Genomic DNA, 16,604 nt, shown 5'->3' with positions numbered 1-16,604 from the left:
CAAAACTATATTTAAGCAAAAGGGGGGCCAAAAAACTCTTTAGCACATGGCTATCTCCGCTGAGATTATCAAGGAACCATGTACCCTACATAAAAATTTTGAACTTGGAAGCCTACATCTATTTGGAGGCACTAAATATTTGACCTGGCAACGAGGGAAAGATTTATGACTACATCTTTTGTCCATATTTGCATGTATATATACTCCCTATTGGAATTACATGCATCAGCAATTCAGGAAATCCGACATTTGACTGTTAAAATTAAGCTCCGTATGAGATGGACAAAAAATCTGATTAACCACATCAAGCAAGCATCAAAATTTCAATTACCAATGATAATACTTATTTATTAGCAAATAGATATTTTTGGCAGAATTTAAGGGTGCAATGATTTGAATATGGTGGTCTGCTTAATCCAGGAAATCATCAAGACATTCAAAAGAGAAAGGAAAAAAAACAAAGGTAATAGATCAAAGCATGGCTAGAGCAGAACTTTTTAGTAAGCAACCAACTACTATTTTGAAGAAATCTTCAGTGAACGTTAAGGAACTGAAACACCACCACTGATGATCATTAATCTAAGAAAGAATCCCATCGAACACATGAATTTCGTGAGATAAAAGCAGTGAGAAACTAATAGAAAATAAGGGCAGAAATTTTGAATTTCGGAAAAGTGATCCATCTTCTCTGCAACTCAACAAGGTCCATAAGCTATATTTAACTTGGGTAAAACACTGAGGACCAGATGAAGGAGTGGTGGTTATTTGGACGGTTGGTTTTATGTCTATGACAAAAGAACCCAGCAACTTTTAACATCAATATAATATGAAGAAAAAAAAGCGAATCCAGAAGTTGACATCCCATATGAGGCATCCTGAAAATGTAAGAGTGCAGAGTGGAAGCATGTGATCCCTGTGACCGACTGTCATCTTTAGTTTGAGATAAAAGGAGACAACAAAATCTTATCCGGAATGGTTTTACTACAGAGCACCTTTTTCTTTCGAGCCAGAGCAAACTTCAGGATAGGTATAACATCTGGGAAACAAATAGTGACACTGCTTTAATTTCAAAAACTAATCATAATTCAAAATTATCACGAGGACTTACTTAGGCTCTTATAAGTAGGACTTCAACATATCAGAACTTTTTTCAATTACTTAAACCTATATTAATCAAGTATATTCTCATAAATCTATTACTTTCTACAAGACCCAACTGTAAAACTGAAATAAGCAATACTCTCATGTTTTCACTGCTTCAGGTCATAAGAAAAAAGGGGAAAGAAAAAATTCGAACCATAAAGGATTAAAAGCATCTTAACAATAAAGAAAGGTCTCAAGCTTATCCATTGAGTGAAAGAAACTACGTTTGCAGCAGTCTGAAACTGGTCTACAACAAAATCTAGGACTTTAAAGCTCAATAGTTCTTGTTAGAAATTTGAGGAGTGTTGAAACAAATAGAAATTGAAAAATAAAATTGCATTGAGAAGAACTTGTGTAAAAGAAAGAGAAAACATTTATTCATCATAAACACTAACAATCTCTCATTTATTTATGAGGAAGAGAAACTATCTCACATCTCTCTTCACTAAGGAAGAGACACCATCTTAAAACTCTCTTCACTAAATAAAACCCTTTTATATGTTTAAAGGGATAACTGAGAATAACTGAAACACAACCATTGCAAAGAAGTTACAAAATAATTCAACTGAAAATGACTTCTATTTGATTTTATCTAAAACTGAAATTGTCTAAAACATGCCTAGGCATTAAGCATTTTGGAAGTTTTCCAGCCTTTCATCATCTTCTTTGCTACACCATCTCTTTTCTTCAGCCACAGCAATTTCAATTTCTACCAATAGGTGTTCACAATCCAACAGTTCTTTGAGAAAAAAAAGCCTGAAAGTGAAGCAAAAAATGTGTCTATTGTTTCTAAACCAGTTTCTATAGAAACTCATAGTTCGTAGTTCCAAATTTGAAACTCATTTTCAAATAACACACTTCTCTAAATGTCCTCATTGTTAAGGAAAAATGCTCCAAAAACCCAATTTCTTTTTTATAATATAATTATCCACAATTACGGTCTTAAGGAAATTCTTTGGGTTTAATCATTTATCTAGCAATCCAGATTTCAAAATTCAAAATTGGAGCCTTCTCCAGCCATCGCAGGAGCAAGTAACATACTTCTGTCAGATTGCAAATATAATACAGTAACTCTAAACTAACAATTTAACAAAACTTAAAATAACCATTTCATAAATAGCTTCTTAGAAATTTTACTGCCTAGCAGGAACTTCAAAATTTTGTTATGAGGGAAGTAATTCAATCCACAAGATAAATTGAACAAATTTGTAATAAACAATCAGCTACAAAAATAAATAAATCAAGATATTCGTACAACAACCTTGTTCTTCTTGCCCGCAGACAAAAGGAGAACTTTGCCATCCACAATGTCCTGAGGCTCAACCCTCTTACTCTCACTATCAACTCTGCTGTTGTTCAAGTAAAGTCCACCTTGCTTCAACAAACGCCGGGCAGCCGATTTACTATCAAACAAACCAGCAGAAACCGAAAGATCAACAAGTGAAATATTTAGAACTTGATCATAGGCTAAAGAGCAGGATGGCACATCCTCAGCAATAGCCTTAATGGTCTTCACATCCAACTTAGTCTCAGCTCCAGGCCTCAAAGCTTCAGTAGCCTTAAGAGCCTCATTCAAACCCTCTTCACCATGAACGAAACGGGTAACTTCTTGTGCAAGTCTCTTCTGAGCTGTGTTAGGGACATAACCAGGTCTCTTCATATCCCTCTCCAGCTCATCAATCTCCTCCAGGTCCAAGAAAGTAAGAATTTTAAGAAACCTAATCACATCAGCATCCGGAACAGAGAAGAAATACTGATAAAACTTGTAGGAAGACAACATTGATGGAGAGAGCCAAATGGCACCATCCTCTGATTTACCAAATTTGGTGCCATCACTCTTAAGTAAAAGAGGGAATGTCAAGCCATAAGCCTCATTATCACTATCTGGCTGCAAAATCTTGCGAATAAGATCAGTCCCAGAAGTTATATTACCCCACTGATCACTTCCCCCAATCTGAACATTAACACCCTTGTTTTGAAACAAGTAAAGGAAATCGTATCCTTGCAATAACTGATATGTAAACTCAGTGTAACTCAACCCTTGCTCTGATTCTAACCTCTTCCTCACACTTTCCTTAGCTATCATGGTACCAATTCTAGCAAATCGACCCACTTGTTTGAGAAAATCCAGCAAGCAAACATCTTTCCACCAATCATAGTTATTCAAAATCACAACATTACTGGAATTAAAAATCGTTAAAATAATATTAGTGATACCTAAAGCGTTCTTATCCAATGTTTGGGGATCAAGTTCCGGCCTTTCAAGCGATTTCCCAGATGGGTCTCCTATACGAGCGGTGGCGCCGCCTATCAAGGCGACAACTTGATGGCCGCTGCGGAGGAACCAAGAGAGAACAATGATGCCAAGTAAATTACCCAAGTGCAAAGACTCGGCAGTAGGGTCGAAACCACAGTAGACTTTGAGAGTTTTGTCACGGGAAGAAGCGAGAGACCTGAGATTGTCACTGGTGATTGATTCAAGCAAGCCTCGTTTTTCAAGGATATCAATTACATTGAGACGGCTGTGAGTTTGGGTTTGGGTTTCTTGAGAAGATTGGAGGGAGCTGATGGAAGAAAAGCAAACAGAAGTCTTAATTTTGTTTCGGTAATTGTTAAGGAAAAGGTTAGTTATCTTTGAACTTGTGGAAGTTGGCGAGATAAAGAGTTTGTGATGGGAACTAAGGAGAGTCCTCGTAGCAGAAGTAGCCACGGCTGCCATTTGGATTTTGGTGTGTCACTTACCGGCTTCACGAGCAAGTCCTTTGCAGATAAATAGGTCTACCCAATTGACATTTTTGGGTTTAAAACTCAGCAGTCAGTGAGGCTATGTCATTAGCGTCAAGCCGTCAACTCTGTTGATGTTATTGCATATTTTACGGCTCTTATCTATTCAGGTTGTTATCTGTTATGTGTACGTCATGTTTTAAACCAAATTAAATAGCCTCAAGAAGCAGTGAACAGATCAGGTAATCTTTGGCTCAGAAATGAAATGGAATCATATTGAGCGTCTCATATCAGAAAGAAGATTGTCTAATCCTTTCTTGTACGCTTGGTTTGGGAGACTCGTTTTCAACCCTAATATAGAAGTTAGGAGGACTTATAATAAGATGGGCTTCGAAAAATGAAAAATAGGCCTAAGTTGTATGAGCCCAAATATAGATAAAAAGGTATGTCCTCATACCTTTCTCTGTCTTTTTTCTGCGGTTCTAAGGTCCAAGGTCTATACAATGGGCATGTAGACACAGTTTACGAGCAAAATTTTTAGAGCATTATCTAGATTTTCTCTCAACTTCCTTTGAACCAAGAAACCTATTTCCTTAAATTTCTACTCCAGAAAACCATTTAAGATCTAAACATCATCACATTCAATCAAGAACATCAGAATTTTGACATGAGCTTCAACAATATATGTTCATTAAGGTGGCTGAAATCATGATACAAACAGAATTTTCATTGCATTCTGGTACAGGGCAGTTACAGAATCTGGGACCTTAATTGCCACCCTTGCCAAACAAAGGCAACTATATCGTCAAAAGCTTTTCAAATCAGGAACAAGAAACAAAAGTTGATGCAAAGGTGTTTCTTTCCGCGCAAATAATAAACGTCTAGCTTGGGGATCGTTATCCATCAGTGTGGAAGTAAGAATTTTATTGCATAATGACACAAGAGAAATGGTTCCATGATATAGTTATACATTCTTGACAAAAATACAACTTCTAAAGCAGAACAAGGAATGAGGCAACCAAAAATGAAAAACAACATTGCAACTTGCACCCAATCTCATCACTTCCACTTGTTGGCAACTATATCAGCCAAATCCACAACCCTTTGTGAGTAACCCCACTCATTATCATACCAGGCAATCACCTTAACCATGTCATCTCCCATTACCAGGGTGAGTGATGAATCAACAGTTGAGGATACATCAGAGCACCTAAAGTCAACTGAAACAAGGGGCTCATCACAGACAGAAAGGATACCCTTTAGCTCCTTGTCAGCACTTTCTCTGAAGGCAGCATTCACCTCTTCTGCAAAGGTTTTCTTGGAGACCTGGACCACTAGATCAACAACTGAGACATTTGGTGTTGGCACACGAAGGGCGATGCCATTAAGTTTTCCTTTGAGAGATGGGAGGACAAGGGCCACAGCCTTTGCTGCACCAGTTGAAGTTGGGACAATGTTGAGTGCAGCTGCTCTTGCACGTCTGAGGTCACGGTGGCTAGCATCAAGCAGCCTTTGGTCACCAGTGTATGAATGTGTGGTAGTCATGGTTCCCTTGATAATACCTGCAAATTTTGTCCTGTTAAATTATATCTCCACACTAAAAGAGTCCTGCTATACTTCTTGTCTCTTACAACCAAAATACCATTGTTTTCCATTTTCAGCTAATTTTAAGATAGCCAACTCAATTAAAACGTGCCAAGAAGAGGTAAAAGTGGTAGATAAAGAAGTGTCAGAGTAATTTACCAAACTTCTGGTCAAGGACCTTGACGAAGGGGGCAAGGCAGTTAGTTGTGCAAGAAGCATTGCTGATGATGGGCTCATCTGGGCTGTAGGCATCAGCATTGACTCCAACGACATAGGTTGGAATGTCACCCTTGCCAGGGGCAGTGATGAGCACCTTCTTGGCACCTGCCTGAATGTGCTTGCCTGCACCGTCCCTGTCTACAAACACTCCAGTTCCTTCAATAACAAGATCGATGCCCAAGTCCCTGAATCACAATCATCATTTCAATCAAAATATAAAATCATTATTGAATAGCAAATGCTGCTTAAAGGTTTCAATTGGTTAGTATGTGAATAGTATCCATTTGAAACCTAATAAAGTGAAAAGAGGAGAGAATAAACTGACTTACCCCCAGGGGAGATTGACGGGGTTGCGGTTAGAGACAACCTTGATGACCTTGCCGTCTACGGAGATGGCATTGTCACCAACAGGTTTGACATCGGCATCAAATATGCCAAGAGTGGAATCGTACTTGAGAAGGTGGGAGGCCTGCTTGACACCTCCGGTGTCATTGATGGCAATGACGTCCAAGGGGGAATCCTTGCGTCCGTGCCAGCACCTTAAGAAGTTCCTCCCAATCCTACCAAACCCATTTATTGCCACTTTTAGCTTTGCCTCAGCTGCAGCTTTCCTGTATCCACTGCTTCCTACCTGTAGAATATCACAAGTCATGGGTAAATTCCCCAAATCCCATATAAGTAACAAACTTCAAACAATTTTTGCAGGACAGATGACCATAACATATTACTGAATTTGAAACACTCCAAATTCCTGAAAAAGATATGAGGATACACACTTTTCTTTATGATGGACAGGGAGTAAAACAAGAGAATTAATATTAACACATTGACCATTGTTCACATGTCACACATCATCTGATGAGTTTTTATATTAAAAACAGATTTTGTCTAGACAGAATACAATGTTCCAATGTTTATTCCAAGTTATCCAATCAAAATTTTGATAAAAGGATTGGTGACATAAGAATGATGCGAGTGTTGACATTGGTAGGATATGCTTAATCCTGGAGAGATTCAGCTGGTATAGAACCTAATCTATGTAGGATTCTGGGACATAGTAGCTATCATTTAATGTTTGCTATTTTATATAATAGTAGTGAAAACAGTAACATAAGTGATCAAATGACATTGTTGAACTAACTGAAAATATTTAGTCTTTCAGTTGACAGTTTACAGTTGACACATAAAATGAAACAAAATCTGCAGGAAGAGTAAAGAGTTAAAAAAACAAGTGTACTCACAGCAGAAGTCTGGAAAGCAATGACTGAAAGGAAATCCTCTGAAGTTTTCCTCGAAAAGGGAAGGCTTGCAGAGTTGCGTAGACCAGAGAAATCTGTAAATCCCTTTCCATTAGCCTGCAAGACATATAAACAAATATTCACTTAAACATAATCATCTCACAAGAATTTACACGTAAAACTGATAAAAGAGCAAAAAAAAAAAAAGAAACTAGTTAAGTGAGGTGAAGTGAAGTGAACCTGAAGAGATGGTTTGGCTACAGAGAAAGTAGCCGAAGCCATGTTGATTATGGGAGGAGAAGGTAGCTAGCAAAGGAGTTGTAGCAGGAAAGACAAACGTGAGAAGATGCTGAAAAGATTATAATGTGATCAAGTAATGAAGTGGGTAGGAGTGAAATGGTGGATGCGAAAGAGAGGATGAGATTATGGATAGCCTCTCATCCAACGTATGGTTGTAGTTTGTGGCTAGTGTTAGTGTCTCTCAATCTCTCTAACTATTTCAATTTTCGTCATATGACTCCCAACTGTTTTTCAATGTTTGGCTCTAGTGGGCCAACTTACTGCCATTTCAGTCTGTGGATACAATTTCATTCTCAAATATTGGATAAATATTTACTCTTCTCAGTTAACCTTCATTTAGCCGACTGTAATTAACATAATTTTTTACAGTTTGACTATTATCTTGTTACTTGTATGCTTGATGCTACTCCATCAAAATATATATTCAGGGTCGATATAAGATTGGTATTGTAATTTGTAATTCCTTAAGAGTAAAATAGAGGAGAACCATTGTCTCGTGTGTTTGGTTAGGAATATCCAACTCTTTTAATTTAGATCCTTTCGAAAAGTCTATTCATCAGTAAGTCCAACTTATGAGTTGACTTGTTAAAAGATGAACTATGTATGGCCACTTAACTCTCAGAAATTTACTTTCCCAATTGTATTAAAAATCTTATGGGAGGCCATTGTTTATCGAATAAGTATATATATGTACAGTGGGAACAAATTTTGAGAAGTGAATGGTGAGTGGGATCTGGGATGGGATGCATGGCCTATCTTTGTTTGGCTCGACATGAGCTTTTGGGTTTTGTTATCCTTCTTCTCAGCCACTTAATCATCAACCACAATTTTCTGCATCATCTTGTGTGGTTATTTATCAAACGGCATTGGAAATCTATAAAATCACAACAATCTCTACATTCTAATTGTATGGCTATATACTCAGAATATATAAGAAATAAATGGCTTCTATATATATATATATATATATCTCAAAGATAACGACGAAACTTCTAGTATATAAAAGTTATAATATTCAGAGATAGTACTGTATATATGTTTTGTTTTGTTAATTTTTTAAAATAGCAATGGAATCAAGAATGTTTGCACATGCATTGGTTGTTAATCAAGCTTTCTAAAATATGCCTGATGCATTAAGGAGGAAGCCTGATGAGAAAGCAAGGAATCAGAAGTTACATTTTTATTAAATATACAGTCCAAAAGTAAACAAAACTAAAACATACAATGGCGTCATTATGAAAATAATTGTTGGGTTTTAATGCCGATTCTCAAGAACACAGTTGAATATCAAATTACTGGCTACTGTTGGGGTTGGGGTGTGGTAGAAAATGTGTATGACAAAGAGAAAGAGTTGAGGTCGAATTCAAAAGAAGCAAAAGTTGGGCATGGCGAACAAAATTTTATAGCAGAATATTCAAGTAAAACATAGGTAGTTTCAAATAAACATGAGAGTTGGGTTGAAAAGGTACAGTATCTTTTCTTGTCTCAACACAAACACGTAAGGTCTACCCAAAACGAACAAAATCCCAGTCGTATATTAATCTCTGCGTACAAATTCCCTGCACTTGTTTAACAGTTTGATGTATATAAATTGCATATGATGTGATTCAAAGCTACTTCCAGTGCTTTTGTGTATATTTATATTATGGAATCAACATTTGCTAGCTTAGCTTCAAATCCCATTTTTTTATTTGTTTATTCACCGTTTGAGGGTCAAACTCAACTGCACTCATTTCTTTTGTTTTCTAAACGAAAATTTTATATGTAAATGATTCCAGGTGAACGGCTCTCATTCCCTCGCAACACAAATATCAGATAAAGCCAGAGTGGTTACGGTTGATTTAATGTTTAATTAATACTGATTATGGGGTCCTTGTTGTCATTACCATCCATCCACCAGAATAAACCAACAGTCCTAAACATTAGATTTGCTTTGCTTTGTTGTTCAAGAAAAAAGACAGGTTGAAACTGCAACTTAACCTCAGTAAGTGACAGTCTATATGTTTGAAATCAAGGTCAAACACTAAATAATTATTTTTATTATTATATTGGAATTGGGCCAAAGACTGGAACAGATGCAGATGCTGAAATTGAAAAGGTTTTTTTCTGGGTGATTGTCAGAGCAATATCAAGTTTCTGATAATGAGCAATCAAATGTTAAACTGCTCAATGTACCTAAAGGTACTAATATACTTTTTAAGTTACATGGGGGTGTTACAGACAGGAGAGGAAATGCATTTGTGAACATTCAAAGAAGGGTGAGGTTGCATTTTTTTGCTTGCAGAGAAAGCTGTCTCTGATGCTTTTTGGGTTGGAACAACTTATAAAGAAACATTTATTATTAAAAAAAAAAAAGCAAAGGCTATTAAACAAATTCCACTATGTATTGACCCTACGATGAAGATTTCTGGCCATATAAATACCTTCAAACGGTCCAACAAGTAGTTGCAAAGAGAGCTTTTTGTTTTACAGTTTCCCTCTCTTTTCTTCTTGGGCTCTTCTACTTGCAGCTGCGCTTTGGCTTTTGTAAGCTACTGAGAAGCATGGCGGGGAAAGAAGCTGACTTGAAGGTGCTATATCCTGATGACTACTCCTCTTAGTTTCTCCATTCCAATTCTTAGTTTTTCTTCGTCTAAACTTAAGTTCCATTTATCTTTTGTTCCAGAAGATTGAACTGAGGGTTTCTGTCAGCTGCTGTGACGGTTGCAAGAGGAAAGTTAAGAAGGCGTTGCAGGGCGTTGAAGGTAACAACTACAAGCTAATGCTTAGCTTTCACTTTTCCCTTTTGTTTGTACTTTCTTAAAGTACTAGAGGCTAATTTACTTGGAAACAAATTTATCAGGAGTGTTGAAGACAGAAATCGATCCTCTGCAGCCCAAAGTAACCGCCTTGGGAAATGTTGATCCAAAAATTTTGATCAAAAAGCTTCTTAAAGCTGGAAAGCAAGCAGAACTATGGAGCAATGGTAATCAAAATGCTGCCAAGGAAAAGAAAGAAGTAGTAGACAAGCCCACATCAGAAGAGAAAATAATATCAAAACCTGAATGTGAGCAAGCAAAATCCTCAGACTCATGTGCCAAAACAACTGATAAAGATAAAGCAAGTAAAATTGGCGGAGATGGAAACGGAGATAAAACTACCAAAAAGGATGAGCAATACAAAGCAAAGGAAATCACTGCAAATTCTTCCACTCCTGAAGTAACTAAGAATGAAAATTTCATTCCAACAAAGCAAGAAATGACTGGCATAATATATCCAAACACTTTGAACGATGCCGGTAATCTCAGAACTAACAATCAGTGTTGTTACATGGTTGAGGCACACCCAATGGCCATTCCTTATTATGCAATACCTTCATACACAACCCATCCTCTCCCTCCAACATGTTTTGCTCAGCAATATTACTGCCCAGAAAGGCCAGTATTTCACCCATCATTCCTGGCTCCAGCAACACGAGTCGAGGATTATTTTAGTGATGATAACACCGTAGGATGCTCAGTGATGTAGGTTCTGAGGTGGGGATTCAATTTCAAAGGTGTAATATTTATTTGTTCTATTATTCATTTTGAAGGTTCTCTTTTGTAACCGTCTTCATTCTTTTTTCCTCCTGTAATTCAATGACTTCGAGTATAATATATGATTATCTAGATTAGTCTACTACAATAGTTGATTAACATCCATTCTTTTGGCATGATTTACAAAGTGGTGGTCAAGGATTCCCAAGCCTCAATCAACAACATTAATGGCTATGGGCATCCCATTTTACTCTCCTCCCAATTTAACTCTTTAACAAAAGCCTTGAATATTCATCACTATAACGTCCCATTAACCTATTGGGAGCCTTATCAAAAAAGCAAATGTCAAATTGATAGAAAATCCTTGTGGGTTGGCTTTTACTTTGATCCCTGAGGTAGGTATGCATAAGCTTTAGACCTTTCACCTTTCAGCTTGACTGGAGGTGAACAAGTGCGATGCTTTATAAAATTATGTACCGCGCAGGAAAGGATTAAAAACGAAATCGGATTGGAATCTTTTCACTGCAGCCAACTAGTAGCTATATAGTGATCACATTTCGTGGAGGCTTTTTAAAATCAAACTATCAAATGGGTGAATATGTCCACTTGGAATAATTCGAAGTTAGGAAAAACAGGCATCAACAAAAGTGGGATTATAGCCCAATCTTACCTGATAAACTAATTACTACCACAAGAACAAGCTTATATGTCAATTTAGACACAAGATAGAACCAACCACTGGAAAAAAAAAAAAAAAAAAAGGTTTGGCCACATGAGGAAACCACCAGCAACATCCGTAGTGGCACTGTTAGGATGTTAGAGTTGCATTCTACGCATACATATATTACAATTTTCCAGTACTTACAACGATAACAGATGACAAAATTATAAGCAGTATATCCATAATGAGAATTAACTTAACCCTATTAAACCAAATCCACCCAACTACTAGAGGTCAGATAAATAAACCTGGTTTCCATTAACAAGCTAATCATAAAATCAAATCTCACTTCTTTTACCCTGTTCTTTCAGCTGTCAACTTATCCTTTTGTTGCCATCAGGTCAGTATCATTAATGTCAACACCATATCCTCAAAACCCTTCATTGACACAAATAATAAATAACTCTCTTTTCTATTAATAAGAAGTTTGCCAACCCAAAACCAAGTTCTATGGTCGCAACTCATCTATTCCACATTATTACCCAAACAAAGAAGAAGAAAATTAATGCATATTCGCAGACTATATCCTTAAATTCATGAGCAAAATCATTCCTACTGTGTTAAATTGAATAAGTTCATTACATAAGTATCTAAGTTGTTATACCTAGGTTTAGTCTCGAATGCTCTGTATATCTAACAAAAAGACACAGCATGCATGCAAAATAGACAAACTATATTGATCCTCGAGTCTTACACTCTTAATTGATCATTTAGGAATAGAAATCCAACTAATATTCGGATACATGATCGTCCCAACAAAACAATATCTGGTCATACCCTAAGAATCTGAAGCTTGGTCGAGAACGCAATAGCAACCCAATCCGGCTGCGAAGCCGACCACTGCAGCTGCTCAATTTCAGCCCCTGCTGTGTATGCCAATATCGGATCCAATCCACCCTCCACGGGTTGACCCATTGACGACAAGTCCCATATCAACGCCTGCGAATCATCACCCGCCGTGCATATGTGGCAGGAACTGTGCGGGGCCCACGCAATCGCGTTCACACTCGCCTGGTGCCTCTGAAGCTCCACCACCGGGAGCGTCGGGAAGCGAATGTCCAGCACCACCACCTTCGCGCTGTCCATGATTATCGTCGCCATGTACCTCGGGTCCTGCTTGTTCCAGCCCAGCCGAACCAGCGGCGTGTCCGGTTCCGAGCTCTCATAGATAATCGTCGAGTGTTCCTTATCGCGCAAATCGAAAACCCTAACGGAACCGTCCGCGGAAACGGAAGCGAAAACTCCGACGCCGCCCCACGCTATGTCGTACACTTCTTTATCGTGTGCGATAAGCTGAGTATCAACAGCTTCTCTCTCTATATCCCAAATTGTACAGGTGGTATCGATGCTTGATGTTCCGATTCGCTTAGGCTCAGCTTCGTTCCAGTCAAAAGACGTCAACGGCCCACAATACTCGCTGTTCTTATTGCCGTTCAAGAGACTCTTAAGCTCCACGCGCCGGTCTTCTTCGGAAATCCTCCAGATGCGGAGGAAGTCACTGGAGGTGGCGAGAAGGTCGGGTTTCTGACACTCTTTATCAGGGATGAAGATGGTCTTAGTGGGCGGGTAAGGGTGTTCGAAAGAAAGATTCGGGTCGGCTCGGATCTCGCCAGTGGAATCATCAAGCTGGACGATTTCGACCCGGTTGGGGTACTGCTCGAGGAGGCTGGCAATAGCGAGACGGTACTTCTTGTCGCGACGGACGCTCCAGTTCATGGCGTAGATGTGCCATGGAGACTCGTAGGTGTAGATCTCGGATCTTTTCTGCTGCTCGTCCGAACCATCAAGATTCGGGTCACTACTAGCACCCATATTTTGGATACTTGTGTGTCAATATGGGGATATCTGAAACTGAGGGATGATGAGTTGGCGAATGCTAGAGATAAGAAGAGCGGAATTGTGGCCAACTCAAGACTCTTAACACATTTGTCAAACCACTACTTGACCGTCTCATGTGATAGTGATTAGTGAAATCGAAACTTCGATTATCAAATGGTTTTGGAAAATAATGCCACAACTTGTGCTCTAATATAAAATTAAGACATTTGGTATTATGATAATGCAATATTAAATAACATATTTGTCAACAATTTTTTTTTTTTTTTTGAAAATTTTAGCGCAATCTGGTGGATTTTAGATGGACTTATATTCTTTTATATCATCCAATCTATGTATAATATTCCAAAAAATAAAAGGGTTAGTTTAAACACATCAAATACTACTAAATACATTAAAATTTTGTTTTACTTTATTTATATTTTTATCCCATTGATTTTTCCTTCTAATAAGGAAATGCTAATAGTGTTGTTTGTTTCATAGTTTTGAAACCCGGCCCGACCGATTTAATCGATTCAACCAGGACCTGAGGCCTTCACTTGGCCGAGTTACTAATTTTACTATTCATGGCAAACCCTAGAGATTAGGACAACGATCGGCAAACAATTGGTGGCTAGGATGTTGGGAGTTTTGAAGAGGAAGGGCTAGTGAGTCGAAAGGTGGCGACGAAGGTAATTTTCACTAAATGAAACAACCAAAAATTGCAAAAATAATCGGTTGTTGTCAGCGATTGGCGAGGCAAACGGGGGTGGGATGAGATAGGTTTTGACCAGGAGGCTGAGGGGAGAGTTTGCGTGGTGATGGGGTGTGTTGTTGACACTAGAAACATGCCCTATTTGGCCTGGGTTGTCAACACCGACGGTGTAACTTAGGGTGTTTTGCAGGATTTTAAACCAATAGGGACTTCTGTGTAATTTTCATGAGTATTTTTGCTGGATTTCAAATATTTGGATATGCTAACGTCACCGGTTTCACCCACCGATCAAACCGGTTCAACCAGTCAACCCGAGACCTGGCTACTTTGTTGGGTTTCACCCCTAGCCGGGTTTTCCAACCTTGGTTTGCTTTAATGGTAACTTGGGCGGACATAAAATTTAGTTGTGTGATAAATCCATCTTGCCTAGATTCACGCCACGTGTCTTAGGGATGCATTGTCACCAGGCCGCTTGTCACTCCATTAGAGGCCATTTCACTTCTAAGTTTACCAAAAGGTTACTTCATTGGTAAATAGCAACTTGTGTTGTCAGTCAGGCCGCATGTCCCCTTCTGAGAAGGTTACTTCATATACGAGATCACCCTAGGCTGCGTGTCCCTCTTTGAAATGATTACTTCGCCAATAAGTCCACCAAGGCAAGAGTATATAAAAGGGTCTCACACGCTAAGGAAGGGTTCCTTTTTTCAATCTTGGGCAACAATATTTTTTTTCTACTGTAAGAAATCACTTCATTTGTACTTAAAATTGAGGTCGTTTGTACTTGCAAAAAACAAAAAAAAAGCAATAACATAACAGTGAACATAGGATTTCCACCTTGCATCCGAACCACTTTAAAAATTCCTTGTGCTTTGTATTTCTTTATCATTTTCATATTACTCCAGCACCAAAATTTCCAGTTTACAACAAGCCCTTGCGTAAATCTCCTCAAAAGATTTTCGTACTTCTCATTAATGCAAAAAATACCATCAACTTATATATATATATATATTTCTTTGTAACAACTCCATCCAAATTGAATGAATTTACGAGCTTTACACCTTGGTGTATGCAATTTTATTATTTTCTTCTATTTTTTCAACAAAACTAAAAACTATTAATTCATCAAGTCTTTTATAAATATAATTGTTTTGGGCTATCTGGCCCTACCCATTCAACACCGACCTAATAATCTTGGCCCATTAAATTACTCCCTAAAGAATTAACACAACGTATATTCTAAAATGTAAAATCTACTTGATTACCGCCAAATACTCCTTTTTCCTGGCGATAACATATAAAAACCCCAATTTTCAAAACAATCATACGCCAACACTCTCTAAACACTCGACGCAAGATCAAAGATGACTGATGAAGAGATTATTCAAGAATTCGAAGTCAATGCCGACGACAAAGACGAAGACGCCGGCAGAGCTGGTGAAACACCTCCGAGAACTTCTCCTCTACGTTACCAGGAACACCAAAACGGCATGCGAGCGCAAGATTTCTGAGTTAAATAAATCTATCTTGGAACTAAGAACCGTTCTTTTTGGCAATGAGGATTCAGAACCAAACTTGAATTCTTGTCAGGAATTGACGAGCAAGTTCTTTAGAGAAGACAAACTCCGTCTGATCGTAATTTGTTTTTCGAAATTGGAGTTAGGTTTTCAACTCGATGTGATTCACGTGATCGCTAATTTTCTGAAGCAAAAGGTTAATTCACACTTGATTGCTTGCCAATATTTGGAAAAGAACTTGGATATTATGGATATTTTGATACCTAGTTATGAACCTGATGATGATGATATTACTCTCACTTATGGCGCTCTTGCGAGAGAGTATGTTCGTCATTAGTGTGTTGCGAAGTATGTATTAGAATCACCGCATATGAAGAAGTTCTTTGTGTATCTACAAAATCCGGATTTTAACGTGGCTTCAGATGCGCAAGCAACTTTTAAAGGGCTTCTAGCGAGGCATAGAACTATTGTGGCTCAGTTTCTTTTTGTGAATTATGAATGGTTTTTCCAAGAATACAATTCGCGGTTGTTGGAAACTGGTAATTACATTAACAGAAGGCAAGCGGTGAAGTTGCTGGGAGATATTTTACTTCATGGATCGAATTCTAATGTGAGGGTAAAATATTTGAGTTCATTGGAGAACATGCTAGTGCTGATGAATCTTCTCAAAGATTCAAACAAATGTATACAGTTGGAAAGCTTTCATGTTTTCACCATGTTTGTTGCGAATGAAAGCAAGTCTCAGGAGATCAAAACTGTCCTACTCAGAAATAGGAGCAAGCTTTTTCAATTCGTGGGCGGCTTTGATATTGATAATGAAGAGTTTGAAATAGACAGATCAATGGTTATCAAGGAGATTAATGCTTTGCAACGAAGAGAGCAGCAGCTAGTTCTAGCATTTTGAATTGAATAGTGAAGATCTTTCCATTGTTAGAATTGGAAGCAAAAAATAAACAAAGAACACACAAAAGACAGATGAGTTAAAAGAATAGTTTCATTAAAAATCAACTACATCAAAAACTTAAAACTAATTCAACGTTACACACATATATAGTTTATCTAAAAGCTAAGATAATAATAAATAATTGAACAATCAGTTTAGAAAGAGGAAGTTGT

At 37.9% G+C, this 16,604-nt stretch overlaps 4 protein-coding genes and 1 pseudogene across 6 annotated transcripts; 2 read left to right on the top strand and 3 right to left on the bottom strand.

Annotated features, from left to right (window-relative positions):
• Positions 1-495: 495 nt before the first annotated feature.
• Positions 496-3,995, bottom strand: LOC116146951 (tyrosine--tRNA ligase, chloroplastic/mitochondrial). Of its 3 annotated transcripts, none has more exons than XM_031432383.1 (2): positions 2,405-3,994; positions 496-1,036 (listed from the first exon to the last, which is right to left on the bottom strand). In XM_031432383.1, the coding sequence occupies exons 1-2, from the start codon at positions 3,860-3,862 to the stop codon at positions 1,019-1,021; spliced, it is 1,476 nt and encodes a 491-aa protein (XP_031288243.1). In that variant the 5' UTR covers positions 3,863-3,994; the 3' UTR covers positions 496-1,018. The 3 variants fall into 3 exon arrangements, with proteins under 3 accessions (XP_031288243.1, XP_031288241.1, XP_031288242.1); XM_031432381.1 differs by lacking the exon at positions 496-1,036 and adding an exon at positions 1,622-1,899 and having other exon boundaries at positions 2,405-3,995; XM_031432382.1 differs by lacking the exon at positions 496-1,036 and having other exon boundaries at positions 1,915-3,994.
• A 765-nt stretch (positions 3,996-4,760) lies between these two features.
• On the bottom strand, positions 4,761-7,382 carry LOC116146945 (glyceraldehyde-3-phosphate dehydrogenase A, chloroplastic). Its single transcript, XM_031432374.1, has 5 exons — positions 7,149-7,382; positions 6,912-7,025; positions 6,000-6,301; positions 5,611-5,855; positions 4,761-5,429 (listed from the first exon to the last, which is right to left on the bottom strand). The coding sequence occupies exons 1-5, from the start codon at positions 7,188-7,190 to the stop codon at positions 4,927-4,929; spliced, it is 1,206 nt and encodes a 401-aa protein (XP_031288234.1). The 5' UTR covers positions 7,191-7,382; the 3' UTR covers positions 4,761-4,926.
• A 2,290-nt stretch (positions 7,383-9,672) lies between these two features.
• Positions 9,673-10,810, top strand: LOC116146950 (heavy metal-associated isoprenylated plant protein 35-like). Its single transcript, XM_031432380.1, has 3 exons — positions 9,673-9,778; positions 9,874-9,952; positions 10,051-10,810. Exons 1-3 carry the CDS (start codon positions 9,752-9,754, stop codon positions 10,713-10,715), a joined length of 771 nt encoding a protein of 256 aa, XP_031288240.1. The 5' UTR covers positions 9,673-9,751; the 3' UTR covers positions 10,716-10,810.
• Positions 10,811-11,954: 1,144 nt separating this feature from the next.
• On the bottom strand, positions 11,955-13,336 carry LOC116146930 (WD repeat-containing protein LWD1). The gene has a single exon (XM_031432356.1). The coding sequence runs from the start codon at positions 13,254-13,256 to the stop codon at positions 12,216-12,218; it is 1,041 nt and encodes a 346-aa protein (XP_031288216.1). The 5' UTR covers positions 13,257-13,336; the 3' UTR covers positions 11,955-12,215.
• Positions 13,337-15,372: 2,036 nt separating this feature from the next.
• On the top strand, positions 15,373-16,392 carry LOC116146916 (annotated as a pseudogene).
• Positions 16,393-16,604: the final 212 nt, after the last annotated feature.

This window comes from Pistacia vera, unplaced genomic scaffold (assembly GCF_008641045.1).
Source record: "Pistacia vera cultivar Batoury unplaced genomic scaffold, PisVer_v2 Contig485, whole genome shotgun sequence".
NCBI classification, from domain to species: domain Eukaryota; kingdom Viridiplantae; phylum Streptophyta; class Magnoliopsida; order Sapindales; family Anacardiaceae; genus Pistacia; species Pistacia vera.
The sequence above is the reverse complement of the archived record's forward strand: the minus strand, read 5'-3'. Positions and strand labels throughout refer to the sequence as shown.

Excerpts from the sequence above, each read along its gene's own strand:
- LOC116146951 (XM_031432381.1), bottom strand. The coding sequence starts at position 3,862 with ATGGCAGCCGTGGCTACTTCTGCTACGAGGACTCTCCTTAGTTCCCAT. Across the intron at positions 1,900-2,404 it reads CTGCGGGCAAGAAGAACAAG|GCTTTTTTTTCTCAAAGAAC; the intron begins GTTGTTGTACGA and ends CTTCACTTTCAG.
- LOC116146945 (XM_031432374.1), bottom strand. The coding sequence starts at position 7,190 with ATGGCTTCGGCTACTTTCTCTGTAGCCAAACCATCTCTTCAG. Across the intron at positions 6,302-6,911 it reads TTGCTTTCCAGACTTCTGCT|GTAGGAAGCAGTGGATACAG; the intron begins GTGAGTACACTT and ends GATATTCTACAG. Across the intron at positions 5,430-5,610 it reads GGTCCTTGACCAGAAGTTTG|GTATTATCAAGGGAACCATG; the intron begins GTAAATTACTCT and ends CAAAATTTGCAG.
- LOC116146950 (XM_031432380.1), top strand. The coding sequence starts at position 9,752 with ATGGCGGGGAAAGAAGCTGACTTGAAG. Across the intron at positions 9,779-9,873 it reads GGAAAGAAGCTGACTTGAAG|AAGATTGAACTGAGGGTTTC; the intron begins GTGCTATATCCT and ends CTTTTGTTCCAG. Across the intron at positions 9,953-10,050 it reads GGCGTTGCAGGGCGTTGAAG|GAGTGTTGAAGACAGAAATC; the intron begins GTAACAACTACA and ends CAAATTTATCAG.
- LOC116146930 (XM_031432356.1), bottom strand. The coding sequence starts at position 13,256 with ATGGGTGCTAGTAGTGACCCGAATCTTGATGGTTCGGACGAGCAGCAG.